This window comes from Scophthalmus maximus, chromosome 11 (genome assembly GCF_022379125.1).
Source record: "Scophthalmus maximus strain ysfricsl-2021 chromosome 11, ASM2237912v1, whole genome shotgun sequence".
Lineage (NCBI taxonomy): Eukaryota > Metazoa > Chordata > Actinopteri > Pleuronectiformes > Scophthalmidae > Scophthalmus > Scophthalmus maximus.
Window position 1 is genome coordinate 16,692,132 of NC_061525.1, and position 19,112 is coordinate 16,711,243.

General features: G+C 43.2%; 1 protein-coding gene across 2 annotated transcripts in view; it reads right to left on the reverse strand.

Moving 5' to 3' along the window:
* The window catches only part of grm5b (glutamate receptor, metabotropic 5b), a 56,400-nt gene that overhangs the window by 12,412 nt on the left and 24,876 nt on the right, over positions 1-19,112 (reverse strand). For both annotated transcript variants that reach the window (XM_035623624.2, XM_035623626.2), the window contains 9 exons: positions 7,085-7,320; positions 6,435-6,556; positions 5,638-5,762; positions 5,330-5,498; positions 4,823-4,949; positions 2,004-2,121; positions 1,648-1,834; positions 1,392-1,550; positions 562-687 (listed from right to left, as the gene is read on the reverse strand). In XM_035623624.2, coding sequence (XP_035479517.1) covers positions 562-687; positions 1,392-1,550; positions 1,648-1,834; positions 2,004-2,121; positions 4,823-4,949; positions 5,330-5,498; positions 5,638-5,762; positions 6,435-6,556; positions 7,085-7,320 — 1,369 coding nt within the window. The remainder of the gene's footprint in view (positions 1-561; positions 688-1,391; positions 1,551-1,647; positions 1,835-2,003; positions 2,122-4,822; positions 4,950-5,329; positions 5,499-5,637; positions 5,763-6,434; positions 6,557-7,084; positions 7,321-19,112) is intronic.

The following is a 19,112-nucleotide window of genomic DNA, read 5'->3' on the forward strand; positions in this document are numbered from 1 at the left end:
AAATGAGGTGAAACACGGGGTCATAACCCTAGAACACCAGTTATATTGGTTTTCTCTGCTGCCGTGTTCGTAAACACAGCAAATTTATTTGCATTTCAGCTTTTGTCTCTTTTTTCCATTCTGCCCTCACACGCTACAGAAAATTGATGGCTGCAGGCAACCGATAATTAAACATTGACTTTTTCTTGTGTATGTTGTAATAAAATGTAATTTGCTGCTGTTGAAAGGTTGTGGAGCAGCAAAAACAGAAACAGTGGTTTCGTCATCGCTTACATCCGTGCGACTATTCTCGCGTACTCTACAGCAGCTGTTGTAGTCGAAGACGTGTACTGTACACATTGTAAAAAGAGACTTACGGCTCACATGTTCATACAAATAAAACAGCCTTTGGCTCCAATTGTATGTGTCACTGGAGCTTTAAATCACCCGCTTATTGTCACAACCGTCATATCGCTCATCCCGTGAAGACTTGTGATTTCAATTTCGATTAGCAAATTCAACACAGTAATTCTGTGTGTTAATTGTTAATGTGCAGTAATTAAGAGACATTTCAGATTGTACCTTGAAGGCATAGAAGGTGCAGCTGAGAATGAGCAGGCCATTGTACCCCAGCGGGGCAACCACACCCACGTTGGTGGTGTAGCAAATGAGGTTGACCTCACGGATGCTGGGGTAGTCATGGATCACCTGCGGAGACAGAGGAGGGAACAAGGCCTCCGAGTTAAACAGAGCCTGACAAGGCTTTTGCTACGAGAAGCATAACCCTGCATAGCCATTGTTATCACCCCTTTGTGTGTGTGTGTGTGTGTGTGTGTGTGTGTCTGTGTGCGTGCGCGTGTGTGTGGTGCCAATCAGTCAACCAACACACACAGTTCTTGTACAGAGCATGGCCGGTGTTAAGACGAGGTCTGCTGAGGATTGTACACTTGTTGCGTGTACAATCGCACAGGGGAGACCGACGTGGGCAAGATTTCTCGCAAAAAAGCATTCAAATTTTTTTTCGCATTAACACTACACTACCAAATTCAAATGTCCAATATTTCAATTTTACTGGCAAATAACTAATTATTAACACAGGAGGATTGTTTGGCTGCCAATAAAAACGAGTGCATCTTTGAATTAGGACAACAAAAGTATTGTAGCAGAACTGCAAACAGTACAACAGCTGTCGATTTTCTCATTAATCTTCTCCTGCACGTGTCAAATGGTCTTGAAAGTGAGTAACAGTGATGTAGCAGAAACAGATGCTTGATTCAACTCATTCTTTATGTCTCTGCATATGTGTCTTCTCTATCAAATATGAGCTACCCTCACAATTAAACACACACACGCGCACACGCGCACGCACACACACACACACACACACACACACACACACACACACAGCCTACCGCAGGTGGCTCCATGAGGAAGAGGGCCACGATGATGCCCAGCTGCAGCAGTATGAGGAGGAAGGCAATGATGAGCTGAGCGCAGGCAGACATGAAGCGAGGTTTCTTTGTACAGATTTTCTTCTTGCTGCCTGCCAGGATCCGAGCGATGCGGTTTGTCTGGGGGTCGCATCACAAGCGCCAAGCGGACATTTTACTAAACCATACACTGAACATACTGGACCCTATTTTCACAAATCCTTAATTCAGTCCTCACCTTTGTGACAAGTGCAGAGTAGCTCATGGCAGGGGACAGGCCGATTCCCAGTCGTTGGAGGTAGCAGTGGATGACATGAGGTTTGGATATGAGGCTGAAGGTACAGAGGTAACCCAGGCAGATCCCTGCCAGGATTATGTAGCACAGCTCCCGACTGGAGGATTTCACGACGGGGGTGTCACGAAACCTGAATACAGACGCACAGTTCTCATACATGTGAGGAAATATGGAAGTGATGACAGGTACACACAGACAAACAGTGACTGCGAGAAATGTGGGTATGATAGGTGTGTAACTAGTGTCTGGAGAACCCACTATCTACAGTTCACGTATTTCTGATATTTGAGATACGTTACCTGATGAAGACGGCAGTGACAAAGAATGTGAACATAAGACCGAGGCAGGCAAAGACCACAGCAGCTATGGGTTCGGGATCTCCCCAGCGCAGGAACTCAACTGGGATTGGGTCACAGCCTGGGGACATGAGGATGCACATCTTGAAACAAAATCAACCAAGAAGCTGACAGAGCTTTTCCACTGCACGTCCACCTACACCTGTACACCTCTACACAGATTTAAGGCCATCCCCGCATTGGCTTCACTTTCCGGACCAGGTGACTACAACCATTTTTATATGCAGTCTATGGCTTTGACCCACATCTGCGCAGGTGGGATATCTGTGCACGTCACTTGTTCTGCATATCAAGCAACCAATACAGGTCAGCGATGGTCGGCGCCACACGTGTTGGACCTGCACATCTCCAGGCGGGAAGGTGGGACTGTCAGACACTGTCAGCCAAAGACTGCATCTTTGGTATATGTCCTAATATTGTGGGTTACCGTCAACTAATTACTCAGCGGGGCACCTTATCCACACCAAGTCAAGATTGTACTCGTTTCTCTCACACACACTTGCTATTTTGCTAGTCTGGTGCAATACGTGCAATCCACTCTTTCTTCTCCCTCCATCTGTGTCTCTATTCCTCCCCTTCTTCTTCACTGCCCCTGTCATTCAATCTTGATCCGTTTCCTGTCGCTATTTTAGTAGTACTCATTCCTCACTCTTCTCCTCTCTCATTTCCCCCTAACATCTCCCCTATCCTCCCCATCTTTCTCCTTAATTCTCTCCCTACCTCTCTCCCTCCATCTCTGTCTCCCTCCAAGGCTTTGAGATGAAAAGCCATTAATTACAGGGACAGTTTTAATTACAATCCGTCTTAACGCTTGCTGAAATTATCCAGCTGGTTGGTCTAGACATACCGGAGCAGCAGGGGCACACAGGAACTCTTTCTAAAACTTCCTGTCACTCCAGATTTTGTTTGCTTTGTTTGAATAATTTTCTCTCTTTCTCCTTGTTTATCAAACAGACATGTGCGCGCACGCAAACACAAACTGCTTGTGCAGCACTGCAAATTACAGAGAAGATGAGACAGGACACTCATTAAAATAATTAAGTATTTTAATCTTTTTTCTTAGCACAGTCAATAAATCAGTGAAGTGGATTCAACAAAAGTCTAATTGCAGAGTGGAAATATGCCTGGTGGAAGCTTTTTGAAAAGGATGCGGATCACTTGAACACTCATGTCACAGAAATGGCATTTTAGTTAAAGCTGAAAAAGGTTTTTTTCTTTTGGGGGGGGGGGGAGTTCGACCGCTAGCCAAAACAGTGTGGGTTCAGTCTGTGTAAAACAATCAGACAAGAACTACAGTAACTGTTCTGTCTCCCCTGTCTGCCGGTGAGGACCACCCACCCGTGAAAATATGCGATGGGAGGAAAGTAAGAACTTGCAGCTCCAATTAATCCTGACCACAGAAATCTGTGATGTCGGGGCTGAAAATCCCATATCAGTGTTTTCTTTTTCTCATGGGTTTTGTAACCATCCACTACGCTGGCAAATTAATACTTAATTGGTTCACAGAACCTGCAGGCAATCGTGTCGTGTTTGACCCTAAGCCAAACTGCTGCATCGGGGGGGAGGGGGGTTTGGTTTGGAGGATTCAGTCAATATAAAGTTTTGAGGCGAATTCCACCTCCTTAGACTCAGACTGTGGAACTTTACCCATCAGTGGAGAGGCTCAAATCCCAAAGCTAATCCTCCCTTTTCCCTTTTTCTGCTCCTTTCACAGTCCCTGGTCGCTGCTTCCGTCAGAGCCTCTTTTCACCTCCATCTCTCTTCCTCTCCCTCTCTCTTTCAAACACACTTTCTTTGTGTGTCCAACTCACTTTTCTCCCTCTGTCTTCTTCTTGCTTTTGCTCTATCGGTGTCTCCATTTGCTTTCTCTGATTTTCACACCCACTTTACCTCTGGTCCCTGCCAGCTGAGGCCTCGCTCTGTCTCCTCTCTTCCCTCTGCCCCTTCATCTCTCTCTCCCTCACACGCTTTCTCTCCTTTGCTTTGGCCTGAGGGAGTCGGATCAAAATGTCTGCTAAAGGAACAGGGCAAGCGGTTTGTTTACACCTCATTATTAGTGTTTCCACATAAACCCACTGCTGGGGGACACGCAGCCGTTATTGTTGATGAAATGAATCACATACTCACGCAGATGAACATGCAAACAAACACACCACAAATTACACAAGGATAACCTCTATCACGATTTCAATCCTTTATCTCCCTCCTTTTTTTTGATAAAGCCGTAACTCTCTCTGTCATCTTCTCACTGGTTTGCTCCCTGTTTAAGGTTGAGGAAGCTTCTGTCTCTGCCAGCGATGCTCAATCTGAATTTTCAGCAGGGCTGACTTCATGTTTTAATCATTGAGCCTGGTGAGGAGCTCGCAAGCATTATAATGAGCAGCTGAAAGCATACAATATACAACCGCTTTGGAAGCAGTGGAGGGGAAATACATTTTCATTGCAACTGAAATGTATTTGCTTTGAAAGCTGTTCATGATGCAAAATAATTAAAACACCAGTCACCATGTTGGCAACAAATTAAAGGGATGAGAGAGAGGGAGGGAGGGATGGATGGGGAAAGAGAAGGGGAGGGTGTAACGGTAGGTTCGCCTCTGCTTTTCTAATGTAACTGGTGCAGGAGCTATTGTATAATAATAATAATACTAGTAATAATAATAATGCTGTAATAACTGTATCACCGTATCAATTTTCAGTTAAAGGTTAAACAAACAATAAACACGCAGACACCATCGCAGACGCACGGGCAGAGAGACACTGACCTGTGAGGTCATCGGTAGGCCAGGAGCCCAGCTCGCAGGCTCGGCAGGTGTACTCGTCGGACACAAACTCATTTTCTTTACAGGGAGTGCATGTCCAGCAGCAGCTCACCTCACCTTTACGGATCACCTAGAAGGAGGCAGAATGTACAATGTCTGCGTTTGCCATGCGGGCTGGATTATATATCCACGTGTCAGCCCAATTCTACTGGCCTCCGTATTCCCGTGGAGCTCATGCATCTTAAAAGGCAGAATGAAGTTAATCCGTGGCAGTTAAGAATTGAACTGGCCTATAGGATATATTAATACATTTTAACAGGCAGTGAAAATGAATACTCTCTTACACAGATGGAAATGTGTCATGTAGACTAGATGCTGCTAGGTCACTGGATTAAGCCGGTAATTATCTTTTTAACCATCATCTACTGCAGAGTATGTAACCTGGCCACTGTTTATATTTGATACGGCACATCAATAACCTGACGTTGTATCTGCATTCGTGTTATTTACCTTAATCTGTCCTTTGTCACAGGGTTCACTGCAGACCGACTTGATGATCGCATCATTGTTGGGCCAGATTTCATCGTCGTCTATCTTCAAGCCCCTGTTGTCCCAGCTGCCAACATTAATGTAGTCGTAGTAGTCCTTCCCCATCTTTTTAAAGTTCATTATTTCATACCTATACGCGAAAGGAAAACACGTGTCAAAATGCGCGAAGACGTGATAATGTCACAAAATACACCTTTTCAACCTCTCCAACCCAGAAGGCGTCAAGAAAAAGGTTGTCGCTGACGTCCGTGTTCAGGTACAGCACTTACCTGCCGGGCGAGTCTCCATTCTCATCAAATAAGATTCCCTCCCCTGACACGCCAGTGAAGTTGGTTTTCATCAGGAAGTCGAGTAGTGTAGCACCATCGATAGGACGCATGGCATCACACAGGCCCTTGAAATAAACAAACGGACATGTCATGTCAAACAAAAATGCCCTCACTCACAATTTGAAAACACGATTTCATCAACGAGTTTTTGTGTGTGCTCAAATAACTTTCAAAACAATGGTCAAGGGTAAAAAAAGAAAGAAAGAAAGAAAGAAAAGCTAAAGTTAAACCTCTGCGAATATGATTATGATTACTGTACTAGTGGACTAGCAATCACAACATCAGTAAACACTGTGTATCATCCATACGAACGAAATTAACTTCGTAGCAGATACTGCTTTCTGTCCCATGACATTCAGGCCGATCAAACATTTTAGTCAGAACCAAACGCTTATGTCTGAAATACTTACTGAAAGAAAAAGGGTAACCCTATCCAAAATTACAAAGTGTGTAAATATGAGCCAAAAATGTATTTTCAGGTGCAAAAAAAAGAAAAGAGTATTACAGCTTTATAACAGAAGTTTTTTTAAGCTCAGTCTGCATATAATTGTCATGTATTGTTTGTCTGTCACATTCATTCAACCAGCTCCACCTTCTGAGACGCAGACGCCTAAATAAGGTCTACTTTGCAGCAAAACCCGTTTGGCACCTTCTTTTGGTTCCACCGTTCCAAGTCTCCACCCACTACATCTCCCTCCTGTCCCTCCATTCATCCATCACAGCATTACAGTACCTACCTGATAGCCTGGGCACAGTGCCCGCTGCATATTATGCAGGCCATATGCCATCGAGTAGATGGCATTGATGACGAACCCCATCTTGGTGTCCTGTGCATACTGCTGCCGTAGCGTCTCTCGCTCTGCGGCGGTGAGAGAATTTAGGGACAAGGGAAGGAAGAAAAAAGTGCAGGTGAATCAGCGCTACTCTTAATTTCTAGTTTTTTTTATTGTAATTTTATCAAACAAAGTGTTGTTTTTTTCTCCTAACATCAAAGAGCACTCTCTTCCCTCTCTCATTTTTCTCTCGTAGACTTCCTGCCACCTCCACATCTAATTTCTCTACGTCTCCTTCTGTGTCCCGTTCATTTGTTTCTCGTCCCATTTCATTAGAATACATGAGACATGACTCCCTTTGATGAAGCTCTCACACATCGTTTTGATGAATGGAGGAACCAAAACCGAGACGGAAGGGGAGACGAGTGCATAGAAATAAAGGGAGGGTGCACTCACAGCCACAAGGGATGTCAACAGATGAACCAGAAAGCCGTGTGTGTATCCATATCCTGTGTTCAGCCAGTCTGTTTGTATGTTATTGAGTGTATGTTATTTTCATTCCTGCTGGCCATTATGAAAGCCTGTCAATGAAAGCTCTGTTTCTCTGTACTCACTGCTACAGGTGCGGTTGAACTTGATGTTCTCCTGTGGGTGGCCTTTAAGGCGACAGTGGAAACGATGCTGCCAGAACTCTGTAAACCAGGGGTTCCTGTGGTTGTTTTCAGGACGAAGTTTAAGGTAGTATTCGTCAAACCACTTCACATCAGCCGACTGCAGTTTTATGGTGATACCTCCGGCGGCCTCCTTGACGTAACCGTCGGTCACGTCATATCTGTCTGCCCATCCATCGCTGCAACAAGACACAAGGGAAGACAAGCAAGAAAATTACGGAAACCCTTAAATTCATATGTGAGAGTTAAAATACGTGCCCCACTGTTTCACAATCATAACACAATTTGCATAATTCCCCTCCGGCTATGTGGTGGAGTCCATTGATTATTTCAATATACGTTTGCAGATTATGTTGCACAGGCTGTTCTGAGGAATTTATTGTACATTTTCTTTTTTTTAAATGTCAATAAATTGGGAGAAGACTGAGACCTGGCGTTTACAGTCTGGATCAGTGTTACAGAATCATGATGGTCATTTTTTTCCGGCAGCAAAGTAGTCCTGCAGTACATCAAGAGGGTGGGTTTAATGAATATGAGGCTGACGGCTGACACCAGCAAAAAGAAATGGAGGGGAGGAGGAGGAGGGAAATACAAGAGTTGGAGTGTGATGAAAAATGAAAGATACCCACTACCTTATAAGGACTTAGGTGTAGGTTCCATGTTTCCCATTTTTGTGTTAATCTAAAGAAATGAAAATAACTGATATTCCATTGAATGGTTGGCAACGAACCAAAAACGCCTGAGTCGTAGCATCTGTCGCGAGCATGTCTCTTAAGGTGTCGGGGAGTGATGTTCACAAACTGCAATTTATTTTGGACCGTGAGGAAATATTCGCTGAATTTTACTAAAAGTGTTTTTGATCGAAATTGCTTACTGCCTCTTTAATGCTTTAATGGTGTTAATTAATTCCCATACAGTATATCTATAACAACAAATCATTTCTTCAGGACTACCTGACTGTGCCTGTTCTATGGCACTCAGTGCGAGGGCAGGCACTACGCCTGTGGCCCAATCTTATATCGCATCAGCCCCAATTAAGGTGTCTCTCTGAGAAAACACCTAATATCTCACAGTAAAGGGACCATCTCACAGGTGGAGAGTCAAATTAGCCATGTAGGGCTGGGGATATTTTATAGGGGCCAAGCCCCTGCAGGATTTAATACAGAGTTGAAATAATCGACTTGATTATCTTAACATGTGCAGAGAATGCCATGATGAGTGGGGTCATTACACATTGATGCCTTCTGTGCAGAGCTGGAAACACGACCAACAACTACAGTTGCTTCGAGTGCATGTGCGTGTGTGTAGTGATCAGCTAACATGTGTCATTGGGTGAATTCATATGTCTGTGTCGAGAGGTGAAGCACGATGCAACTGTATGTCCTCGTGCTCCAGTCTTTTTGCAGGATGGGACAAACCAAGGGAATGGGAAAGAACAGAAAAGCATGGAAGGAGAGCGAGGGACGGAGGACCAGAAATAGCAAGTCAGGGAGAAGCCCAGTGAAAAAAAGGCACAAACAGAAGACATGTGGGAGGGAGCTCTTACATCATTATGGGCAATGTCCAAAATTCTTCATATCGCTGACAAAGAGGCATAGACACTATGCACAGACACACGCACACAAACATACGCCAGTCGGGTGCCGGGATGATCTAGGTCAAATGGAGTATTTTGGCTGCAGCTCAGCAGCCGCGCACTGACAGACACCGGCAAGACGAATAGAACTGGTTCACAAACACACACACGTTAACTGTGGAGACGTAACGTTGCAGTTTGCATTTTCTTTGGAGGAAATTTGGGTTTATTGCTCCTCAAGGACGCACAGATGGCCCAGTGTGTGTGTGTGTGTGTGTGTGTGTGTGTGGGTGTGTGTGTGTGTGTGTGCGTGTGTGTGTGTGTGAGTGTGTGTGTGTGTGTGTCTGTGTGTGTGCGTGTGTGTTTTACAGAGAGAGAGATAAGAGGAAGGAAAAGAAAGAAGTGAAAGTCAAATCTCCCCCCTTTTTCACAACTACTGCCAACGTGGCCTCAAGCAAGACAAAGATCCTCAGTTCTTCCAATGGAAATTTAAATTTCTTACTCTCTCTCTCTCTCTCTCTCTCTCTCTCTCTCTCTCTCTCTCTCTCTCTCAGCCCTCCAGAGAACAAAACTCATTTTCTCCTACAGCAGTCCTTCTAGCATCGGTCCGATTGGAGACGCAGTGTTTGTGTGTGTGTGTGTGTGTGTGTGTGTGTGTGTGTGCGTGTGCGCGTGTGTGTAAAATGCCTCCTCCGTCTGTCACCATTTGGGTCTCTCTCCCTCTTTCTTTCGCTTGTTTTTCTGGTCAGCCTCTACCTCTGAGCTGTTGTCATAAATCACAGACCATGTCTGTGAAACATCCAAAGTAAATGTTCATCAGCATGTAACATGTGGTGGGAATCGTATGAGGGGCGATGGGGACGTGAGCAACGGGTCTGTCAACGCCGCTCGCTTGCGTTAAACGCATACGCATTGCTTTAGCGCTTGACGGCGGCCGTGCCTGACGCTCGGTGCTGGAGCCATCGCCACAACTCACACGCACACACCAGGTTCACCACCTGCCTCTGCCTCCCCTCTCCAGGCTCATTTTGATGTTTGCTATCACGCAGGACCTGTGTCTGCATTAACACCATATGATTGGCTGGTGCCTGAGCTGCCGCTTAAATATTTTGAGTTTTTTCTTAACTTCTACCGCATGCAGTGCAAAGCAAAGGTCCCTTTCTTTCCTTTACTGATCTCATTAGGTCATCAAGGCACGGAATATGTTTCAGAAAAGCCAGATGTCGTACGAGGAAACAAGTCAAACTCTAACCAAAGCTTGGACGAACCACACAACCTTAAGAAACAATGCACTCTCCTTTTTGATCCTCCACTTTCTCCTCGTGTCAGTCATCTCTCCCCCAGAGATTATATCTGTGTCACAACCTGTGGGTCGTGGCATCAAAATGAAAAGGGTAGAAAGTTGAAAAAAATGTGGTACATGAAGTTGGTACATTAGTTTTGGTTGGGTGAGTCTTAGCACACATAGTGTTCTCTGATGTCATGCAGGGGACGTTGTTCCATGCAGAGCAACAGAGTGGTATTATCACACTGCATGGATCGATCAGTAGCTCTCCCAGAGGGAAGAATGAATACGATTTGGGATATGTACGAGATTATTTGCTTCCAGTCTGTGTTTGACACAATGTTGTATTGACGTTATGAGACGCAGTGGGTAGAAGAGTGAGAAAAGAAACAAAAGTGAGAAAAGAGATTGACGGGCAGAGAAAACAGATTCAGAAGTAAACAATCGCTGATCGGTAGTCAGCCTCTCTCCCCCTGTCCTGTCAATAGATTTCAACTTTTTTTTCCTCTCCCTGTTTTCTTTCTCCATCGGTTCCTTTCACCCGCTGTCATTAACACCATCAGCTTTCCCTCGAGCCCCTTCGTTTCCTTTTTCTATCCTCGTCTTCCCTCCCAATGCTCAGACTCGGTCACATTCCCGAACGTCGGCTTTGGGAGCAGGTTTTTGTTGAATCCTCATCGCTGAAAAAACAGCTGCTTGAAACAAGGATCACTCAGACAGAATTGTTTCCTCCTACACCAGCCTGCATGCAAAAAGCCCCATCTAAGATGTCGTCCATGTGACATGTGCACTTTTGCAAAAGACAAGTGCTATTTCTCTAACACAGCTTGGTTTGTCTTCAGCCGCACCTGTTTGGTGTCTCAGTGACTCGCCGTGAGTCACAGTAGGCGGTGAAGCACAGCAGGGCTTGAATGTTACTGTCTTCCAAACAGCAAACTGCAATCCTGGTGTCAAGGCTGAACACAGTGCTTGAAGTAAGTCTGCTTGTAAATAATTGTATCACAAAATGTGGTTAATGTTTGGATCGGTTTGTTTCAAAACCCTACCACCGAGGGTGTGTGTGAAAGGTGGTGAGCAATCTTTGTAAGAAAATTGTACTAACGTAATTGTAATTGTAAAAATGAAACTAGACCTGAACATACCCATTGACAACTTAATTCCTCTGATTGATTCCTCCCCACAACATCCAACCACAAATACACCAAACCCCCTATGGATACTATGCATCTACACTAAGCCCTGATTCAAAAGACCACAGCCTACAGGGTCAGTGTGTGTGCTGTATGGAGTTTGAACCAAATACTGCAAACATGTACAAAAAATACACACAGATGTGTACTGATCAACACAGTATGTAAACTGTGTGGGCGACGCTGCCAAAAGGAGAGGGGTTTAGAAAAAAGCCTTGAGGGTATATGTATGTACACATGTACTATGTTTGTGTGTGTGTGTGTGTGTGTGTGTGTGTGCGTGTGCGTGTCATCATAGATGAAAGATGATCAATCACTCACTCTTTTCTTGATCGCAATAACTGTTCATACAGTAATGGCATCCTGGTTGGTTCTCTCTCTCTCTCTCTCTCTCTCTCTCTCTCTCTCTCTCTCTCTCTCTCTCTCTCTCCACATGTCTAGGATCCCAAGGCCGTTGCCATGGTTTCCAGCCCACGCTCAACCTGCTGTCTGTACTTTGTGTCTCATTAAGGCACACTGGATTTTAAGTGTATGCACACAGACACACACACAAACTTACACACACACACACACACACACACACAAGCACACACAAGCACACACACAAGCACACACACACTCCTATTCCTTCTATTCAATATTCAATATACAATAGACGTCTCTACGTATACTGGCAATGTAATTTGTATAATAGTTAAGTATGACAGTGTTGTAACTTTAAAGAAACCAATTCTATACACTGAGGACCGGGGCCATTGTCTTTCCATTCTGTTCATTCAGAGTAGAAATAGAAACTGGGACTCATTTGAGAACCGATTATTCATTTTCACATATCTTGGTTCATCAAATTCATCTCCAGCCAGAACGTTTTTGACTTTGAACACCAGCAAAGGTAGATTTGGTCACGATGATGCTTGAAACTCTGACCAGATCAGTGCAACAACAATCCTTTGAGGTTTTTAACAGCTCCGGCTGTCATCATCAGAGCTGAACAAGGATGTTGCAAGGTATCATCTTTTTTGTTCTTACACAAACATGACAATAGTCGATGCAGATGGCCATTTTATTTTTCCCTCTCTCTACCAAGAAACAACAATGAGTCAATGGATAAGTTCCCTGACTGACTATTGCTTTAATGACATGCAGCAACTCGGTGCGTTCCTTCTGAGAGAGACCAGCAGGAATGTCCCTCTTGTCATCTCCCAGACTTCACTCCATCTTTTGTCTCTGTGCATTCATAGAAAAATACGACCTGGATCGAACCACAGGTTTTCATTCATGTTTGTCAAATGAACTGCATTTGTTCGCCATCTTTATTGAGGCATTATTATCTTTTGTATTCAGTTCACTTTCATGGAGACGTAGGGATCTGCGACAATGCCGATTTTGGTCATCATTGTAGTAAAATCTGTTTAGTTGGGCAAATCCAGCCACAGATTTGGTTATTGACAAATGTTTGATTATGGCCAAAAGCCGTGCTGGGTTAAATAATAAACTGCCACCTGACCTCAACCCACCCACTCTGTAGCTGCCATGGCAACCTGGCAGAGATTCTAGATGAGCATCTGCTGCTTACAACCATACATTCCACACACACACACACACACACACACACACACACACACACACAAGCAGTTCACCAACCAAACCTGACAGCAATAATTAGCCAGACAAATACCACGGCCAGTGGAAGTGGACATGGATCACACACACACACACACACACACACACGCACACACACAGATAGACAGACGGACAGCTACACTCTGAAATCATGTAGATAACCACACTATGTATCAATAAAGTTATGTAAACAGTGCCACTATGAAAAAATACAAGCGTATAAATGCAATAATGCATAAACAAAACAGTTTTAGTGCGAGGCTTTGAGAAAAGCTAACCTCTGACATTTTCTCTGTTTTTTTTACAATTTGTAACATCATTGGAAACTATCAGCCACACTTGAAAACCTTTAAACCGTGAAACCATGAAACCTCATCTATCAACAGCCTCAGCAAACAGGTCAAAGTTCACCATGACCACAGCAAAACTCATTAAGCCAAATGTCAGAAATGTCTCACACAGACACTGTGGCGCTAAACTCCGAGTGTGTGTGCGTGTGTGTGTGTGTGTGTGTGTGTGTGAGAGAGAGACATAGAGAGAGATAAATGCGGAGATAGATGTGTAGTCAACTGTGTAATTATGTGAGTGATCGGACTGCTTTACACGCTCGTCATTCAATAACGTGCTCGCGCACACACGCGCCTGCTTACCTTGGTAGAATTTTCACTTTTACTCATCCATCGATGCCACACTTCATTACCCTCCATCTCCATTTTTTCTGGCACACTCTCCCCTAATCTTTTTCCTGTTTCTCCTGTCTACTCACATCTAGATCATCTTGTTGTTTTTTTCCTCTTTTCCAATTTCCCTTCCTCTTGTTATTGTGCATATCTATCTATCTATCTATCTATCTATCTATCTATCTATCTATCTATCTTTCTGTGCCATCAATCATTATTTTTTAATTCTTTATCAAGGACTAATCATCTATTTTCCATTTGTTTGTTCTTCTCCTTCAATTTGATTGTCTGTCTCTGTTGCCATTAATTTTCCAGTCTATTATTCACAGAACCATAATGATATTGTCAGATCATTGCTGCAATTCAGTTACCTAACTGGCTGGAAAAAGGAAAATACATTAAGTAATTGCTGACATAAATATATTCATGTGTACAAGGGACGTAAAGGCATTTTTTACGATTTTTTTCTTGCAAATCTATTAAAAATCAAAACCTAAAAATGTAATTGTAATTGCTGTGTGACCACAACTGGAACTAGACTACGGTCTACCTGTGCAAAATGAGTTTTGGGCATGTCATGTGACATCTTTGTATTTCTATTTGCATTTGAATTACAACAGGATCACCACGCTCCACTCTACCAACAGAGGAAAAACAAACCAGTACAGAGGAAATATACGAAGAGCAAAAATAACTTGAGATGGAGGGATGGAATGGAGAGCGAGCGAAACAGCAAAAGGGAAGGAAACAAAATGGATGAGTGCAGATAATAGACATTATTCCGCTGCAGCTGGGGTCTTTGTCAGGACGGAGTCAGCTGTGAGAGCAATACGTAGTACACCGATATTCAGAGGACACACAAATACGGAACATGGTTCTTCTGTTGAATGATGTGCACATGTGTGCGTGTGCAACCGTTTTTTTTATATATATATATATCTCAGTATTTTGGGTCTTTAGACAAACGTTCTACTCTGTCCAACTTGTTTCTGCACCTGACAAAAAGGAGTGAAACGGTTTTAAGCAAAAGTCCAAGAAACCTGTGGGAGCAGAGAACAGGAGTGGAGAGGTGGAAGACATCGAAATCTGCAGAGATAAGGAAGGAGTGAGAGAGAGAGGATGAAGTGACACAGATATAATCTCTGGGGGAGAGATGACTGACACGAGGAGAAAGCGGAGGATCAAAAAGGAGAGGGCATTGTTTCTTAAGGTTGGCTACGCGTGTGCTCACGGAGACGTTGAGAAGAAGTGAGTTGAGCGGTGGAGAAGGAAACAGAGACACAGAGGCGCAGGAATGATGTCAGCAAGAAAAGACTTCCAGAGAGATACAGACGCTGTATATTCTGCCTATTCCTCTGGGTCTGGCCTCATCACTTTTTTATTGCTTCACACATAAAAATGCCATCTCTCATATTCAGCACAGCGGACATTGTAATATCACCTGGTGAGGTAATACACCACCGATGAAACATTACTCTCTGTCTCCCTGCTTTATCTTTATCGCCACGGTGGCCTTCTGGTCTTTCGCTCCCTGATCCTCTCTTCTCCGTCTCTCTGCTCTCCCAACCCTCTCTCCATCATTTTCCTTTACTCTCAGCACTCCCTCACCCTCTCGGTGTCTGTGTTCAAAGACCTCTGTGCCAACACCGAGTCAGTTAACAAACTGTCAAAGGCAAAGGGTCCCAGCCATGGGACCAGACTCTAAGGTGAGATTGAAGTTTTAAGTGGTGTAATAATTTAGCCGAGCCAATTCAATTTCAAAGCAACCAAATGATCGCAAAGCTAAAGAAGAGGTCAGGTTTGTTTCAGGTCTTAATACAGTACTCCGCATATATGTATACAATATGTAAATTGACAAAGTTATTGGTCATTAAACAGGGAGCCATGCTTTTGGTTTTTCATTGTACATGGGACATGTGATGTGAATATTGCATTAACACAATGACATTTAAACAACACTAACAATTGGAAGTCTTATATATATATATATATATATATATATATATATATATATATATATAAACACACTATATATATATATAAACACACTACATATATATACTGTACTAATATTGAACTTTAAAAATGTAAGAAAAGGTATTTGGCTTTTAACATTACTTGAAGTTTAAATCGAGTCACACAACATCAACATTTGAGACAGAATAATCTAACACTAACTCCTTACTTTTGGTATTGACACACAAACACACACACACACACACACAGCCATTAACAGACAATCTTGTGTAACCTAATGACGTGCCAGTGCCTTAGAAGCAGCAGTCAGAGCTATTCCCTGCCTTACACAATGGCAATAATTATACTGGTTGGGCCTGCGCGCACGCACACCATCACACACACACACACGCACACGCACACATACACATACACATGCACATACACACACACACACACACACACACAAACACACACACACACACACACACACACACACACAAACACACACACACACACACACACACACACACACACAAACACACACACACACACAGAGCCAGGCTGTTTGACAGCAGGGATTAGCAAGGAGAGGTGCAACTAATGCCCAGTAACGAGACATCCAGCTTATCGTCCACAGAATCGTGTGCATGTCTGTATATGTGAATCAGAGAGCGAACGAGAGAGAGAGAGAACCAGATGGATCTACAGTAAAGTAGCTGCATGTTATTCTGGACTTTGATGAGTTTCCCACCTCCCATTGGTGCCACATATCTAAACCAATGATCTCTTTCTCACTCTTGCTCATCTCTGTGTGTGTGTGTGTGTGTGTGTGTTTGTTTGTGTGTGTGGGTGTGTTTCCCAAATACAAATTAAATTGTGATTTATTTACATGAATGGGTGTCAGCCATTTTTGCAAATATGACACAACAAATAACATGACAATAATTGTTAAACTAATAATAAAGAACAGTAACAAGTCAAATGGGGAATATACAAACAGTATATATGTAGCTGGAAGTGTGACCGTGTATCTAATGATTTACATATAGACTCATTTACATTCTATGAATGCATCCATGTACACTGTTTACATACTGTACACACGGATTAACAAGGGTATGGTATTAGACAGTTGTTTCTGTCTGAACCGCTGGCAGGGAATGATGTAATCTGCAGATATTTGCGGTTTTGTCGGCTCTGATCTGCTCCTCACACTGAACTCATTATTTTGGTATTTTTCAGACAACCTTGGGAGGCACAATCCTCTGATGTGTTTTTGTTCAGAGCAGTAGAGTAAAAATTCTGCACGTCCTCTGTGTATCCTAATTAACACTGTTAGCATACGCTGTTCACTGGGAATGTTCTTGCTGTGGCAGCAAATTTCTATGGCCTGACTGGGCACCATGGAGTTTGTGAGACTCATGAGATTTCCTTTACTAAAAGTCCTCAATGTCAGTGAAACGTTTAGGGGCCTATACGCATTTTGCCATCGCATCGACTGGTAGAGAGATAAAGCATTTGCCCCCTGATGAGCAGGCTTCCTTTGCTTCTGGTTCAACACAACAGTAGGCTCAGCTGTTATCCATTATTTCAAAGCACTCCTGGTCTAAGAACCGGCCTTGATATTCCACATTGTTTTCTCCCTTCGATGACGCATGACATGGGTCTCCCTGAAACATTTGAACATGATTTATGGTGGCAGTCGCTCGGGTTACACTGACTCTGCGCAGCTTGAATTTGAGAAGCAGGAAGCTGAAGATCATTAATATTTTGAATTTTTGGAGCAGATTCATATTCTGAAACTAGAAGGGGTTTAAGACTTTTACATCAATAACGTGCCAGTTGCAATAAACCTTGATTTTTTTACTCAGTTCAGACGTGTCGCCATGTAAAGCATGTGAACTTAACCACCTGAGCCGCCACTCACTGTTCAAAACCTAAAACCTGTGAAAACGACCCACTTAACTAAGTGTCTCAATGTAAAGGATCAGAGTGTAGAATTGGGAAACTGTCCTGGTTCATAGAAAGGTGACACAGATGGAAGTGTGCAAATAGTACGCAAGTGAACACCCCGATCTCACTCTCGCAAACTTTCTCTCTCTCACACACACACTCTCTCTCACTCAATCCCTTTCTGTAATTTTCCCGCTCTCCCGTCGCCTGTGTTGCTATGGCAACAAGCTGTGCGGGGGCCGTGATGCGGCACACATCACACCCGCCTCGCTGACTTCACCGGAAGAGAGGAAAAGCAAGGGAGACCGAGACAAATGGATGACGGTGGGTTTGGTGTGAGCGTGTGCTGGAGTCAGGGGAGGATATACCTGACCTCTAACTTTAGGTGTCATTTGACATCCAGTTGAATAAATCTTAAGAAGTTTGTACATTGTGATGGATGAATAGTTGTTTTAAAAGAATTTATTTGAAATTACTGTTGTACTCTTGCAGTTGTTACAAGTATCTGTCATCAGTTTGAAATGGCTGCAACCATGAATAAAACCTGACCACCAACACCTAAAAACGGTCTGTCAAAAGCTTACTGGTATTAATAAATAAATACATATTGAAGTCAATCACAACATCTGACAGCTTAACAGCTTTCCATGGTAGGTTACCCTGATTATCGTTGTCTCAAACACAGTCTTTATCAAAGACCATGAGCTGTCAGCACTTGGTGATTTTCTAAATATAAAGAGAAGTAGGCACCGTGGATTAGCATATTAATCAATACAGAGTCAGGCAATAAACGAAAGCTACCACCATGTTTCATTTACAGGGCCAAATATCACCCAGTAAGAAATAAAACTTGAATGATAAAGCTTTCAGTGGATCACTTGGGGACAATAAGGAGAATCTGTGGCTTCATCTCGCTGGTGAGTGAGGGACAATGGCAGACTACACCTCCTCCAGTGTCAAATGCAAATCCAGAAGTTCTATTGTCTGAGTTCTATGGTGTGCCCACTAGTGGTAGTAACACGCGTAGTAAATAGCAAGTACTGCATATGAACAACAACACTAATGAGGCATTTGGTTGTCTACGCAAAACGTGTAGCTAAAATGCAAGTATAACTCCAGCCTAAAGAACGCATAATGAGCAAAATGGCATGTTATCATTGCCCGTTTGCTTCAGAGGCCAACAATAAGGCTCAACGTAGAACTGAAAAGACTGCAGCGTGAGAAGCGTGCTAATGTCATTTCATGCCAACCTGTGAGGCTATGTTGTAAAATGTACCATTACATGCTTAGTTTGCTTTGCATATGATCCCACAATGTGCGTTTGAGTATACGTGATTATGGCCAATTTCACACAGATTTTATACTAAGGGTACAAGCTACTTTAGCACAACACAATACTCCATGTTTTTGTATTCAGTACTTGTATGGGCAGGAAATATGAATACTGCATTGAATGAATGCCTTAAGGTATGTTGTTCTGCCAAAGAACATCCACCCTTTGTATGCATAACGTGTGGTTCATAATAGACTTGATCATTTTGTAATGTCAGAAACGGGTAAAAGTGTGTTCATTTCTTCAATAAATTTATGAGAATCAGACAAGGCAATAGTCAATATTTCATTTAATTCCATTGCCCTTTTTTTGCTGTTGCCTACACATAAGGCATTTGAGCAAAGTGCCTGTTGTGAGGAGTCGACAAGCATC